We start from the raw sequence: 13,840 nt of genomic DNA, 5'->3' as shown, positions 1-13,840 counted from the left end.
TGTGTCAGTGGTTGAATGGGCAAGACAGAAGGTTGAAGTGCCTTTGAATGGGGTATGGTAGCACGTGAGACGCACATGGTTTGTGTCAAGAACTGCAACGCTGCTGTGCTTTTCACACACAGTGTCCCGTGTGTATCAAGAATGGTCCACCACCCAAAAGGACATCCAGCCAACTTGACGGAACTGGGGGAAGCATTGGACTCAACTGGTGCCAGCATCCCTGTGGAGACCTTTTTCAGAGGGAAAAATAACATGCTTTAACGAGGACTAACCTCATCAAGGACATGACTTGGCATCCCAGGACACCAGCATTCCAGAATCTTGACCTAATTCCTAATTTAATTCCTACACACACACACACTACATCAATAAACTTAAGATCATGTATTTTGTACATCAACAATGTGTTTATTACAAAATAAACTGTAAACGGAGATAACTGTACAAGATACGTTGTTTATAGCTGTAGTAATCTATTTACAAAAGTACCATTGTCTGTGTATCAAACTGATGAGCTAAAAAGGCATGTTTCAATCACGGTAAGCTTTCTTAGAAGTAAGGCAAAATACTTGAAACTGGAACTGCAGATCGAGTGAAAGTCGTCACCTACTGTATCTCTCTAATGGCCAGGCTTAATCTACGGTATGGGAGCTGGAAACTGTGATTCTACAGCTCCTACATAGGTTGCTAAGTTTATACTTATTTGCAGAATACAGATTTGTGTGTGATGTGCACAGGGGTGCATGTCTGTGTGTGTGTGTGTGTGTGTGTGTGGGTTTGTGTAAGTGCATGTGTGAAGGTGTGAGCATGTGTATGTCGCTGGATGTGTGTGTGTGTGTGTGTGTGTGTGTGTAAGACGTACAGAACGTGTGTAAACGTACCGTTGACACTAACACGGCCTCACCGGGTTTGGCATTCACTAGAGTTCTACAGCGCACGTCAGTCGGACTCGGGGATAAGGGCATCCTTATCGCTCTGTGGGTCAAAGCCAATGTACTTTACCCAATACCTCTCGTACCGACCTCACTTTCAAAGCCTTGGCCGCAGCCTGCTGCTTGTGTAGCCAACACAGGACACACACTCCCACACATAATCCTTATCAGAGCAGAGCAATGGACGAATAACAAGCCTTGATCAATACACGAGCTCAACAAGTTCACAGAAGCAAACAAAGTGTGTGTATTTCTCCCGGTTGCCTACATTAGAAATAATACTATGTTACTCACCCTCATCCGATACATGTTTGTTTGGATCCATGAGACATAAAAAAAGGTAATATGCAGTAAACCATATATCCTGCCTATTGAGTGTTTCTGGGAGAAAAAATTGCCTGAATGACTTTTTCCCTCGTTGCTCTAGAAATCCAGAGACCTAGATGGCATTTGTGCTCCTGCCGTGAAGGACGATGTACTAAACCACAGGATCTTAAAAGAAGCTCATTGCTTTGGTTTGCGCTCGACGGGGAAACGGACCAGTCAATCTATCCCAGCAGTATGAGCAGCACTAACAGTTCGTGAACTGCCGAAAACCTTTCAAAAGCCTTTTGAGATTTTGAAAACTCTTTGAATGTATAAAAACCTATTTGTGCTAATTTGTTTAAGATTTAAGAACACCCACATGCACACACACATATAAATATTTGTGTAGAAATACACACTTGCATGCATACCATACGTACAGTACACAGATTGTATTTACACTGTGAAGGATGGAATGTATCCTTGGCATAATCAGAGAAGAAGACATAGAAAAGCATTAATAACATGATCAGTCCTCTTATATGTGGATAATACTGGGTTGTGTGTGCATGACCCCTTGTTGGGACTGTACACACACAGAGGGACGACACACTGTCACCTGACTGCCACCCTTAAGTCATCAGGAGCATGGTGTTCCAATCCTGGAAGCTGGAATCCTTCAGTTGATTGTATGTGGTTCCAAACGGTGGCAAGTCACAACTACTGTCACAAAAACGTACACAAACCCAATCAAGTCCGCAGGTTGATTGCAATTGGGATTTTATACTTGGTGTGATTGTCCAGATATCCAATCTGACCATCCTCAGAACCAGGTAGCTCCTGGAGGAGCATCCCTCCATTGATCCATTGTGCAGTGGACTGTCCCAGTATCCCAGTTACCCACAGGAGACCTTGGTTCATTCTGTAGTGGGACCCTCAGTGGATCTAGTCCTGATGGATGTTATAGCCCAGGATCCTGGAGCTCAAGTTTACAATAGTGCAGCCTTCTTCTCTCCACCTACCTACACAGCCACTCCTCCCACATCTACCTCTGTCTCCTCTTCTTCCTCCTCCTCTCCCAGAGTAGGCACGCAGTGCGAGGGCAAGCATTGCGTGGGGTGGACGTTGACACCAGGGCTAGAGCTGCTGTTACCCATGCCACCGAGGCTAACCATGCTAGCACGGACGGTGAAGCTGGCGACAGAGTTGACGCTGCCCAGTTTGGTGGGAACGCTGGCCTTGCCGCAGGAGTGGGCGCGGCGGTTCAGGCTGGCAGAGCGCACCACAGAGGACGTGGGGGCACAGCCGGTGCTGTGGACCTTGCCCTCCAGGAAGTATGTGAGCATCTCACCCTTACCCTTCACGCTGACCTTGCCCCGGCACACCAGGTCATAGTTATCCCCCAGGATCCGGAACACATCCTCTGTTACCTTGGGGAGGGAGGGAAATAGAGAGAGACAGGTTATACCACTGTCATACAATGAAATTTACTCTAGGCCAATCAACAGGCCTCAATCATAACACATAATTTAGTACAGTACACATGGCACATGCACAGATAGGGCTCAACCAGTACACAGGCACATGCACAGTTAGGGCTCAACCAGTACAGGTATATGCATAGATAGGGCTCAACTAGTACACAGGCACATGCACAGATAGGGCTCAACCAGTGCCTGAGCACTTGCCCTCCTATGATAAAGTGCCCTAGCAGCTCTGTGGTTTAAAAAAAAAAGTAGTCTTCACATTTTTGCTTTCATTTTGAATGTAACAAAATGCACATCAAACTATATTATTTTATAAGCTCATAAATCTCAGAAAATACCCTCTCCCCTGCCTTCCCGCTCAAAGAGCGCACACCTCTGACTTGCATGCGTGGCCACTGGCCACATGCGGCCACTGGGCGGGAAGACAGTAATACGCCAACTGGTAGGAGGCTACTGGTAGGTAGGAGGCTACTGGTAGGTAGGAGGCTACTTTTGAGTTGGATCTGTCATTCGTGTCTCTCACTGTTATGGAGAAAGAATGGGGCAATCTGACTGCTTGTTGCTAAGAGGCAGATGTCAGCAGCAGAACAAACTCAAATCAAGTAAAAACTATTTTGTGCCAACAGCATATCTAATTAGCCTACACTAACATTTTTTTTAACTAGTCAAGTCAGTTAAGAACAAATTCTTATTTTCAATGATGGCCTACAAACAGTGGGCTAACTGCCTTGTTCAGGGGCAGAAAGACAAATTTGTACCTTGTCTGCTCTGGGATTCGATCTTGCAACCTTTCAGTTACAAGTCCAACGCTCTAACCACTAGGCTACCTGCCGCCCCATTCTTATTCTCTCTGGTCAGCTGATAGCTACTCTTCTCCCCATGTCAATCATCTCATGTCCTCTCTTGACAAAGGAGTCACTGTCACTAGCTTACCTACAATATGTGATGAGTGAGTGTGTTGTTGCAGGAAATATATAGGCCTATAAATGTTGACATTTTGCCTACAAAGGCAGCTGGTAGGTTTATGCACAGCCCTGACAGTACCTGTATCTTGCCAGGGACTCCGGTGCTGTCCATGCGGCTGGCCACGTTCACTGTGTTCCCCCAGATATCATACTGAGGCCTCCTGGCCCCGATCACCCCCGCCACCACTGGACCCACGTTGATACCCACTCTCAGGACAAAGTCGTTGTATGACTGGTAGTTGATTTCATCCAGCACATCGAACATCTCAATAGCATAGTCTGCCACTGTGCTCAGGTGATCATAGACAGATTTTTTGTCCTATAGAAGGGAGTAAGGAAGTAAACAAAGATTACTTTTAATTATCACATTCATTCACTGTCCTTGTTATATTCATACTTTTTACATGTTATTTAACAAACACACACAAGACCTCACCAGAAACACACAAACGCACACACTTGCCTTTGTTCCGATGGTGGGGACTAGACCCACAGCTGCCATATATGTGCTGCCAATGGTTTTGATCTTCTCTATGTCCTTATAGCATTCTTTATCCATGAGCTGAGGAAAAAATGAGATTTACACCTATACACAGGAGAAGGCAACAAAGAATGTTAATATCCCAGATAACTGTAGCAGCCAACATCCTCACCTCGTCAAAATCTGCGATGATTTCATTGAGTAGTCTCAGACACTCCACTCCCATGTTGTTCCCATCCAGCTCAATGTAGAAGTCATTGAAGTTGGGGATGGAAGCAAACAGCACTCCGACTTGGGCATAGGACTGGTAATACAGATCCTATAGAAAAACACATAGCCAACCATAGTCACTAGGCCAAATAGATGTACTGTGTATTGAACAAAAATATAAACGTAGCATGTAAGGTGTTGGTCCCATGTTTCATGAGCTGAAAGAAAAGATCCCAGAAACTTTCCATACGCACAGAAAGGTTATTTCTCTCAAATGTTGAGCACAAATTTGTTTACATCCCTGTTAGTGAGTATTTCTCCTTTGCCAAGATAATGCAAGCCCTTTGGTGGAGAAAAACTGATTCTGATTGGCTGGGCCTGGCTCCCAAGTGGGCTGCGCCCCCTGACCAGTCATGTGAAATCCATAGATTAGGGCCTAACAAATGCATTTCAAATGACTGATTTCCTTATAAGAACTGTAACTGAGTAAAATTGTTGAAATTGTTGCATGTTGTATTTATTTTGTTCAGTATACAGTGCCTTCGGAAAGTATTCAGACCCCTTGACTTTTTCCACATTTTGTTACGTTACAGACTTGATTAAATAAATTGATTAAATAAAAATATTTCCTCAGCAATCTACTCACAATACCCCGTAATGACAAAGAGAAAACAGGTTCTTAGAAATGTTGCTAATAAAAAATGATACAAAACAGAAAGAGCCTATTTACAGAAGTATTCAGACCCTTTGCTATGAGACTCAAAATTGAGCTCAGGTGCCTCCTGTTTCCATTGGTCATCCTTGAGATGTTTCTACAACTTGATTGGAGTCCACCTGTGGTAAATTCAAGTAATTGGACATTATTTGGAAAGGTACACACCTGTCTATATAAGGTCCCACAGTTGACAATGCATGTCAGAGCAAAAACCAAGCAATGAGGTCGAAGGAAATTTCCCTAGACCTCCAAGACAGGATTGTGTCGAGGCACAGATCTGGGGAAGGGTACCAAAAATTGTCTGCAGCATTTAAGGTCCCCAAGAACACAATGGCCTCCATCATTCCTAAATGGAAGAAGTTTGGAACCACCAAGACTCTTCCTAGAGCTGGCTGCCTGGACAAATTGAGAAAGCGGGGGAGAAGGGCCTTGGTCAGGGAGGTGACGAAGAACCCGATGGTCACTCTGACAAAGCTCCAGAGTTCCTCTGTGGAGATGGGAGAAGCTTCCAGAAGGACAACCATCTCAGCAGCACTCTACCAATCAGGCCTTTATGGTAGAGTGGCCAGAAGGGAGCCACTCCTCAGTAAAAGGCACATGACAGCCCGCTTGGAATTTGCCAAAAGTCACCTAAAGGACTCACAGACCACGAGAAACAAGATTCTCTGGTCTGATGAAACCAAGATTGAACTCATTGGCCTGAATGCCAAGCCTCACGTGTGGTGCAAAGTACTTAAATAAAAATACATTACTATTTATATTTTTGACAACTTTTACTTTCACTTCACTACTTTCCAAAAGAAAATTATATCGTTTTTACTCCATACATTTTTCCTGACACCCAAAAGTACTCATTACATTTTTAATGGCTAGCAGGACAGGAAAATGGCCCATTTCACACACTTATCAAGAGAGTGTCCCTGGGCATCCCTAATGCCTCTGATCTGGCAGACTCATTAAACACAAATGCTTCATTTGAGTGTCTGAGTGTTGGAGAGTGCACATGGCTATCTGTAAATGCAAAAACAAAATGGTGCTGTCTGATTTGCTTAATATTAGCACTTTTAAATTATTCATACATTCACTTTTAATGCTTAAGTATATTTAAAACCAAATACTTTTAGACTTTTTCTAAAGGAATATTTTACCGGTGACTTTCACTTGAGTCATTTCTATTAAGTTATCTTTACTTTTACTCAAGTATGACCATTGTGTACTTTTTCCAGCTCTGGCGTCACGTCTGGAGGAAACCTGGCACCATTCCTACGGTGAAGCATGGTGGTGGCAGCATCATGCTGTGGGGTCATTTTTCAGCAGCTGGGACTGGGAGACTAGTTAGGATTGAGTTAAAGATGAACAGAGCAAAGTACAGACAGATCCTTAATGAAAACCTGCTCCAGAGCACTCAGGACCTCAGACTGGGGCGAAGGTTCACCTTCCATAGGACAACAACCCAAAGCACACAACCAAGACAACGCAGTGGTGGCTTCGGGACAAGTCTCTGAATGTCCTTGAGTGGCCCAGCCAGAGCCCGGACTTGAACCCGATTGAACATCTCTGGAGAGACCTGAAAATAGCTGTGCAGCGACGCTCCCTATCCAACCTGACAGAGCTTGAGAAGATCTGCAGAGAAGAATGGGAGTAAATCCTCATATACAGGTGTGCCAAGCTTGTAGCATCATACCAAAGAAGACTCGAGGCCGTAATCGCTGCCAAAGGTGCTTCAACAATGTACTGAGTAAAGGGTTTAAAGACTTATGCGAATGTGACATTTTATTTTAAATAGAAAAACATCCCCCCCCCAAAAAAAAATGTGCTTTGTCATTATGAGGTATTGTGTGTAGATTGATGAGGGGAAAAACCAATTTAAACAATTTTAGAATAAGGCTGTAACCTAACAAAATGTGGAAAAAGTCAAGGGATCTGAATACTTTCCGAAGGCACTGTATATGGCAAGGTACTATTGATCCTTTGAAGGAAAGGCAATATCCTTTATGAAACAACACATTTTGTGTCTGCCTGCCTGCCTGTATCTGTCTGTCTATCTGTCCGTCCGTCTACGTAGGACACACCATGTTTCTGGGGTTGGACAGGAGGAAGTGTTGAGCCACATGAGCAGGAAGCAGGTTGAAGAGAATCCTCCTGTTGTCCAGCTTGACCTTCTCCATGCCGTCCCTCTCCTCCTCCGCCTGACAACACACACAAACGCAAACACACATCAATTTGAATAAAATAATTATCCCCAAAGTACAACTCAAGGCTGCAGTTCAAAGCTCCTACCACAAGGTGTCGGTATAAGCTCTAAATGTACACAAGGGCTGAGGCACCATGTTAGTCTGACATTGTGGACAAGGAGCACTTGGTAGAATCAAGAGTTAAAGGTCCAAACCTAAAGCCAAACCCTACTAGACACTATAACTGCCCTACCAGCCAAGTGGCTCTATTGTACCAAACCATGTCAATATCAGCGACTTGTCCTGACCTATCCTTACCAACCATGCCAATATCACCCCCTTGTCCTATATAGGGTTACACAATTCTGTGAACTTTCAATAAATTCCCTGGTTTTCCAGAAATCCTGGATGGAAGATTCCTGATTTCCTGCTTATTCCCCGTTGATTCCGTGTTCCTCCAACCGGAATATGGAGAAAACATAATTGTTGCTAGGCAGGAAGTTAAGTGATGTGTGTAATAAAACTGTTCCTTCTCCCTTCATGTGACCTGACGTGACCTCAGCCCACATTCCTCACAAATCCACAGCAATCCACCCTTATCAGTGACTGCAACCATGTGATTGCCTTTTCCCTTACTTAGTAACTCTCCAGGCCCATATTTATTATCTAACCTCCATTGACCCCACCACATACATTCCTCATAAATGTAACCATTATCCTCTACTATAGCAAGTATTTCAAACTATAACCCAACACAACCACGCCAATAACAGCCCCTTGTCCTATTGTAAACAACCATGCCAATATCAGCCCTGTCCTATCGTAACCAACAACGCCAATATCAGCCATCGCCATGCTAGCATCTGCCAGCAGCTTTAACAGCCAATAGCCTGGCACTTGGCAGCCAAAAGCCTCAAAATATGACTTGGCATGGTATGGTCACAACAGAAGGTTGGATGATGAGTAAAGCATGGTGTTCATCAGCTAGCTAGATCTATGCATACGACAACAGCCCACACAGACACACACACCTGTGTGGCCCAAAGGAAGTCCAGTCGTAGTTTGAGGTCCAGCTGTCTGGAGTGGAGGGCCAGGGCACTGGTGAACAGCAGCAGAGACAGGATGGGCTCATAGCCCTGGATCTGGAGATTAGACCCCCCGCTGTGGGACAAACCAACAGAGACATCAGCAACAATCTTCACAAAAGACTGTACCTCATCATTCATTAAAAGGGAGAGTTGAGGTATAGGGAGAGACCCCCCACTCCACAGAGATATTTTTTAGAATAGATTAGATTCAACCTTATTGTCATTGAACAATACAGTACAAAGAAATGCAGTTAGCATCTGACCAGAAGTGCAAATAACTGAGTACAAAAAATGTACAAGTGAAACAATTAAGTAGGATGTTTAAATGTGCAATGAAGGCAAATGGCAAGTGCAAGGAGGCATGCAACTGAAATGCAGGGATAGCAGAAATTAGGTTACCGAGGTAGACATATACAACTGAATAATGTCCTTAGTCAGACTTTGCAAAGCAGTCAGAGTCCAGTAAAGATTGCAAGGAGAGTAGTGAAACAAGGTCCCTGAGAGGCCGTACTAAGTGGTGGGCAGGTGGATATGGCTAGTGCCGTGTCAGAGTTCAGCAGGGTTACAGTAGCTGGAAAGAAACTGTTCTTGAGCCTGCTAGTGCGGGAACATAGAGACCTGTACCGCCTGCCTGATGGTAGGAGGGCTAACAGTTTGTGGCATGGATGTGAAGGGTCCCTGATGATGCCACGCCCTACGCCGACACAGCTTGCACTGGAGGTCTACAATGGCAGGGAACTGGGCACCAGTGATGTGCTGGGCGGTTTTCACCACCCGTTGCAGGGCCTTCCGGTCGGCTACAGAGCATCCGCCAAACCACACTATGGCGCAGTTAGTCAGAATGCTCTCGACCGTGCAGCGGTAAAAGTTCACCAGGATCTTGGGAGACAGGTGGGACTTCTTCATCCTCCTCAAAAAGTACAGGCGCTGCTGCGCCTTTTTGACCAGGGTTGAGGTGTTGAGGGTCCAGGAGAGGTCATCGGAGATGTAGACACCCAGGAATTTGAAGCTGGGCACACGCTCCACCTCAGTGCCATCAATGAGAACTGGGGTGTGGCTGCAACTTTTAGACTTCCTGTAATCCACAATGAGATCCTTGGTTTTCTTTGCATTGAGGACCAGGTTGTTATCAGCGCACCATGCAGCCAGGTGCTTGACTTCCTCCCTGTAGGCTGACTCGTCATTGTCAGTGATCAGGCCTACCACCGTGGCATCATCTGCGAACTTGATGATGGTGTTGGAACCGTGTACAGGAACGCAGTCGTAGGTGAAGAGGGAGTACAGGAGGGGGCTCAGCACACAGCTCTGTGGCACACCAGTGTTCAGGTTCAGGGTTGAGAAGGTGAAGTTGTCTAACCTGACAGACTGGGGACTGTTGGTTAGGAAGTCCAAAGTCCAGTTACAGAGATCCCTAGGCCATGGAGTTTGGTGACCAGCCTAGAGGGAATGGCCGTATTGAATACTGAGCTAAAGTCTTCTCACATAGGTGTTGGTTTTGTCCAGGTGGGTCAGGGCAGAGTGTAAAGCTATGGAGCTGGCGTCCTCAGTAGACCTGTTCAGTGCATACAGTGAATTTGTAAAGTATTCAGACACCTCTACTTTTTCTACATTTTGTAACGTTACAGACTTATTCTGAAATGGATTAAATCGTTTTTCCCCCTCATCAATCTACACACAATACCTAATAATGACAAAGCAAAAATGAGTCCAAAAGTCCAATCTTGGTTTCATCAGACCAGAGAATCTTGTTTCTAATGGTCAGAGTCCTTTAGGTGCCTTTTGGCAAACTCCAAATGTGTTGTCATGTGCCTTTTGCTGAGGATTGGCTTCCGTCTGGCCACTAACATAAAGGCCAGATTGGTGGAGTTGGAGATGGTTGTCCTTCTGGAAGGTTCTCCCATATCCACAGAGGAACTCTGAAGCTCTGCCCGAGTAATAATCGGGTTCTTGGTCATCTCCCTGTCCAAGGCCCTTCTCCCCCAATTGCTCAATTTGGCCGGGCTGCCAGCTCTAGGAAGAGTCTTGGTGGTTCCAAATTTCTTCTATTAAGAATGATGGCGGCCACTTTGTTCTTGGGGGATCTTCAATGCTGCAGACATTTTTTGATACCCTTCCCAAGACCTGTGCCTTGACACAATCCTGTCTTGGAACTCTATGGACAATTCCTTTGACCTCAGTGCTTTGTTTTTGCTCTGACATGCACTGTCAACTGTGAAACCTTATATAGACAGGTGTGTACCTTTCCAAATCATGTCCAATCACTTGAATTTACCACAGGTGGACTCCAATCAAGTTTAGAAACATCTCAAGGATGATCAATGGAAACAGGATGCATCTGAGCTCAATTTTGAGTCTCATAGCAAAGGGTCTGAATACTTAAGTAAATAAGGTATTTCTGCAAATATTTCTAAACATCAGTTTCCTCTTTGTCATTATGGGGTATTGTTTTTAAATCCATTTTAGAATATGTCTGTAACGTAAAACAAAATGTGAAAAAAGTCAATGGGTCTGAATACTTTCTGAATCGACTGTACATGTAAAACTATGGACCCCCACTGTGGGAGAAACCAACAGAGATGTTAGCAATATAAGTCATAGACAGACTGTACCACAACATTAATTAATAGTGAAAGTGGGGAGATGTGGATAGACCCCCCCCCTCCCCCCACACTGTGGGAACAACCTGACATAGATGTCAGCGACATAATACAGTAGGACTGTACCACATCATTAATAAAAGGGGGAGTGGGGGACCACATAAATACAGTGGGGAGTACAACTTCACAGGGGGGAGATGTGGAGGGACAGGGACCCCCCCCACTTTGTGAAAACCAAATTTGATGTCAGCAACATACATTTGGTCTGGAGCACTACAAAAAGAATGAAGTCTGTGGATGAAACCACCAGTGAGAACCAACATGTCAGCCACAACCGCAGGAAAACACAGACAGGGTGACTTAAACCAATGGTGATGTAAACCCCATACACTCAGCACAGATATAATATTAGCGGATAATAAGACCCCTTTGGAGAACAACAAGTAGTTTTCTATCTCAACAATATCAGAGTATTCCAGCGCTATACGGTAAGTTCCCCCACCTTTTTATTTGTTCAGGTTTTCTGAACAAGAGTCTTATTGTTGGAAATCCTTTCCCAAGTACTGCCACACATCATTTCCTCAATTAAAATCCCTTGGAGCTGATTTGCTGGTGTTTTTACAGTCTTTTTTGGTCCAACAATAATGCGACTGTATACAAATGCAAGCAATGTTTGAAATGATTATGTTTTAGTCAAATATTATTATCTGTTTGAGCTTCTTGCTGTCAATTTGCAGCCTACAAATGATTTGTAATTACGTTCCAGCACCCTGACCATCTGCTCAAGAAAACAATTGCCCCGTGGCTGAATATAGTTGATTATTCCTGCACTAAGTGATCTGTTTGTATCTATACAATGGGCCTGTGCTCTGAGCTGCACTAGGTCCTGGGTACTGAGTTACTCCTACTCAGTACCCAAGCAAAAGCATACATTGCCAGCTCAGCCTTTTGGTTCAGAGTTAATGAACATGTACTGTGTGTCTCCTCTTCAAACAGTTCCCATGAGAGAGTGCGCAGGTCGAGGACAAACAAAGACTCCTCTCCTCCTACACACGTCCCCACAAAAATATCCCTGTGACTGTTGTTTGTTTGTTCCCACTCCAAATCAAACCAAGAGGAAACCGTAGCTGACACTACTGTCATGTAAAATCAATCATGGCCTTGGATGTGTGAGTGGCAGGGGGAGCATAGTAAATCTGAGGGCTATAGCTTCAGGACTGACAGTGGGAGGATGGTGGGTGCATTTGTCCGTTCGGTTTTTCCCCTCTCGCCCTCCTGTGTTTGTGTCAGTGGAGGCAGCTGAGGGGAGGACGGCTCATAATAATGGCTGGAATTGAGTGTATGGCTGGAATGGATTGAATGGCATGGTATCAAACATGTGTTTGATACCATTCCATTTATCCCATTAGAGTCATTATTAAGAGCCGTCCTCCCCTAAGCAGCCTCCACTGGTGTGTGTGCTTGATTATATACATAATGTGTGTGTGTGTGTATTCTCCCTCACCCGGCGGTGTGTCTGAATCCGCTGAGCTCCAGCACAGTGACATACAGCACCCCCAGCAGGAGCAACAGGGCCATCTTTGGCATCCAGGAGACGCGCAGGAAGAGCGCCAGTGTCAGCGTGCCCACAATGCACGACAGGAAGGCATAGCGGACACCGTCGCACGGCAGCTCCATCGCGGTGCGGTTGGCACCGTCGCTCGTGTCAATGATGACAATGGAACTGTTAGAGTGGTGAGCACTGCCCCACAGCCATGGCATGCAGCCCACCTGGCAGAGAAACAGAGGAGAGAATGGTGGAGAAAAAAACCTCAAGCAGTAACTCAAAGGTTGGTTCTTTGCATATTTGATTTGCATGACATTTACATTTATGATTTCAAGTGTATTGCAATGAATATCATGAATATAGTTGTTTTAGTGCCTTGTTGTTAACCCTTCTTACCACACAGGCCTGGGCAACAGCATAGATTAAGAGCACTATGAGAACACACAGAACAGTACGGATCTGAATGGTGAGGCAGCCTGGAAAACACTGAGAGAGAGAGTGAGAGAGAGAGAGAGAGAGAGAGAGAGAGAGAGAGAGAGAGAGAGAGAGAGAGAGAGAGAGAATAGACACAAAGAGAAACAGATTAAGGATGAAATGGGAGGGAGAGTAGAAAAAGCTTACCACACAGAATTTAAATTTGAAAAGAATTATAACTTAATTTATGTAATATTAGCTGAGGGCTTTAGGGAAGTTGGAAAAAGTCAATCTGTCAACCTCAACAAAAGCTGAAATTAATAGACTTAGTATTGAGTTTGAAGACAAAAAGTTTGAAAAGTGAACTTTGAAAAGTTTTCTGAAGGCCATTGACATCAATTTCCTACATAATATTATTATCAACTACCGATATTTGCAGATGTAAGCAGAAAAACGTAATATTTGCAAAATGAACTCAATGATCAAAAGGGACTTATAGCTTGGGCCAAGAGTTTGACCTACCCATGGAAAACCACTTACAGCATAATCAACCCCTCCGAAAAGTGAGTGAATAACTAAAGGAACGACATGTTAAATCAATTGGACCGAGACATCCAGCAGGCTTTTACCTGGAATTTTGTGACATGCAGGTACATGATACAAACTACTAGGAAACAGATGCAGAAGACCAGTAGGACCAGGACCACTGTTCCCCTGGTGACGGCAGCAGGAGAGAGGAGGGGAAAGACAGGAGGACGAGAAGAAGAGGTAGTGAGTTAGTGGAGAGAGCCTGTGGAAGAGGCAAGAGGCAGCAGACCAAAAGAAAAGAGAGAGAGAGCGAGAGAGAGAGAGAGCTAGAAAGACAGCGTGTCGCTGTCAGATATCATATACTAAAACGAGCGAGAGAGAGAGCGAGATAAAGAGA

General features: G+C 44.7%; 1 protein-coding gene across 2 annotated transcripts in view; it reads right to left on the bottom strand.

The window, feature by feature from the left end:
* Positions 1-395: 395 nt before the first annotated feature.
* The window catches only part of LOC115102992 (adenylate cyclase type 1-like), a 60,500-nt gene continuing 47,055 nt past the window's right edge, over positions 396-13,840 (bottom strand). Inside the window, exons 11-19 of one of the 2 annotated variants that reach the window (XM_029623511.2) lie at positions 13,545-13,629; positions 12,898-12,987; positions 12,460-12,725; positions 8,302-8,431; positions 7,169-7,285; positions 4,344-4,490; positions 4,154-4,252; positions 3,770-4,009; positions 396-2,668 (exon numbers count right to left, since the gene is read on the bottom strand). In XM_029623511.2, coding sequence (XP_029479371.1) covers positions 2,261-2,668; positions 3,770-4,009; positions 4,154-4,252; positions 4,344-4,490; positions 7,169-7,285; positions 8,302-8,431; positions 12,460-12,725; positions 12,898-12,987; positions 13,545-13,629 — 1,582 coding nt within the window. In that variant the 3' untranslated portion in view covers positions 396-2,260. The remainder of the gene's footprint in view (positions 2,669-3,769; positions 4,010-4,153; positions 4,253-4,343; positions 4,491-7,168; positions 7,286-8,301; positions 8,432-12,459; positions 12,726-12,897; positions 12,988-13,544; positions 13,630-13,840) is intronic. The other variant, XM_029623512.2, reaches the window with a different exon arrangement.

This window comes from Oncorhynchus nerka, linkage group LG20 (genome assembly GCF_034236695.1).
Source record: "Oncorhynchus nerka isolate Pitt River linkage group LG20, Oner_Uvic_2.0, whole genome shotgun sequence".
In the NCBI taxonomy this organism is placed as follows: domain Eukaryota; kingdom Metazoa; phylum Chordata; class Actinopteri; order Salmoniformes; family Salmonidae; genus Oncorhynchus; species Oncorhynchus nerka.
The sequence above is the reverse complement of the archived record's forward strand: the minus strand, read 5'-3'. Positions and strand labels throughout refer to the sequence as shown.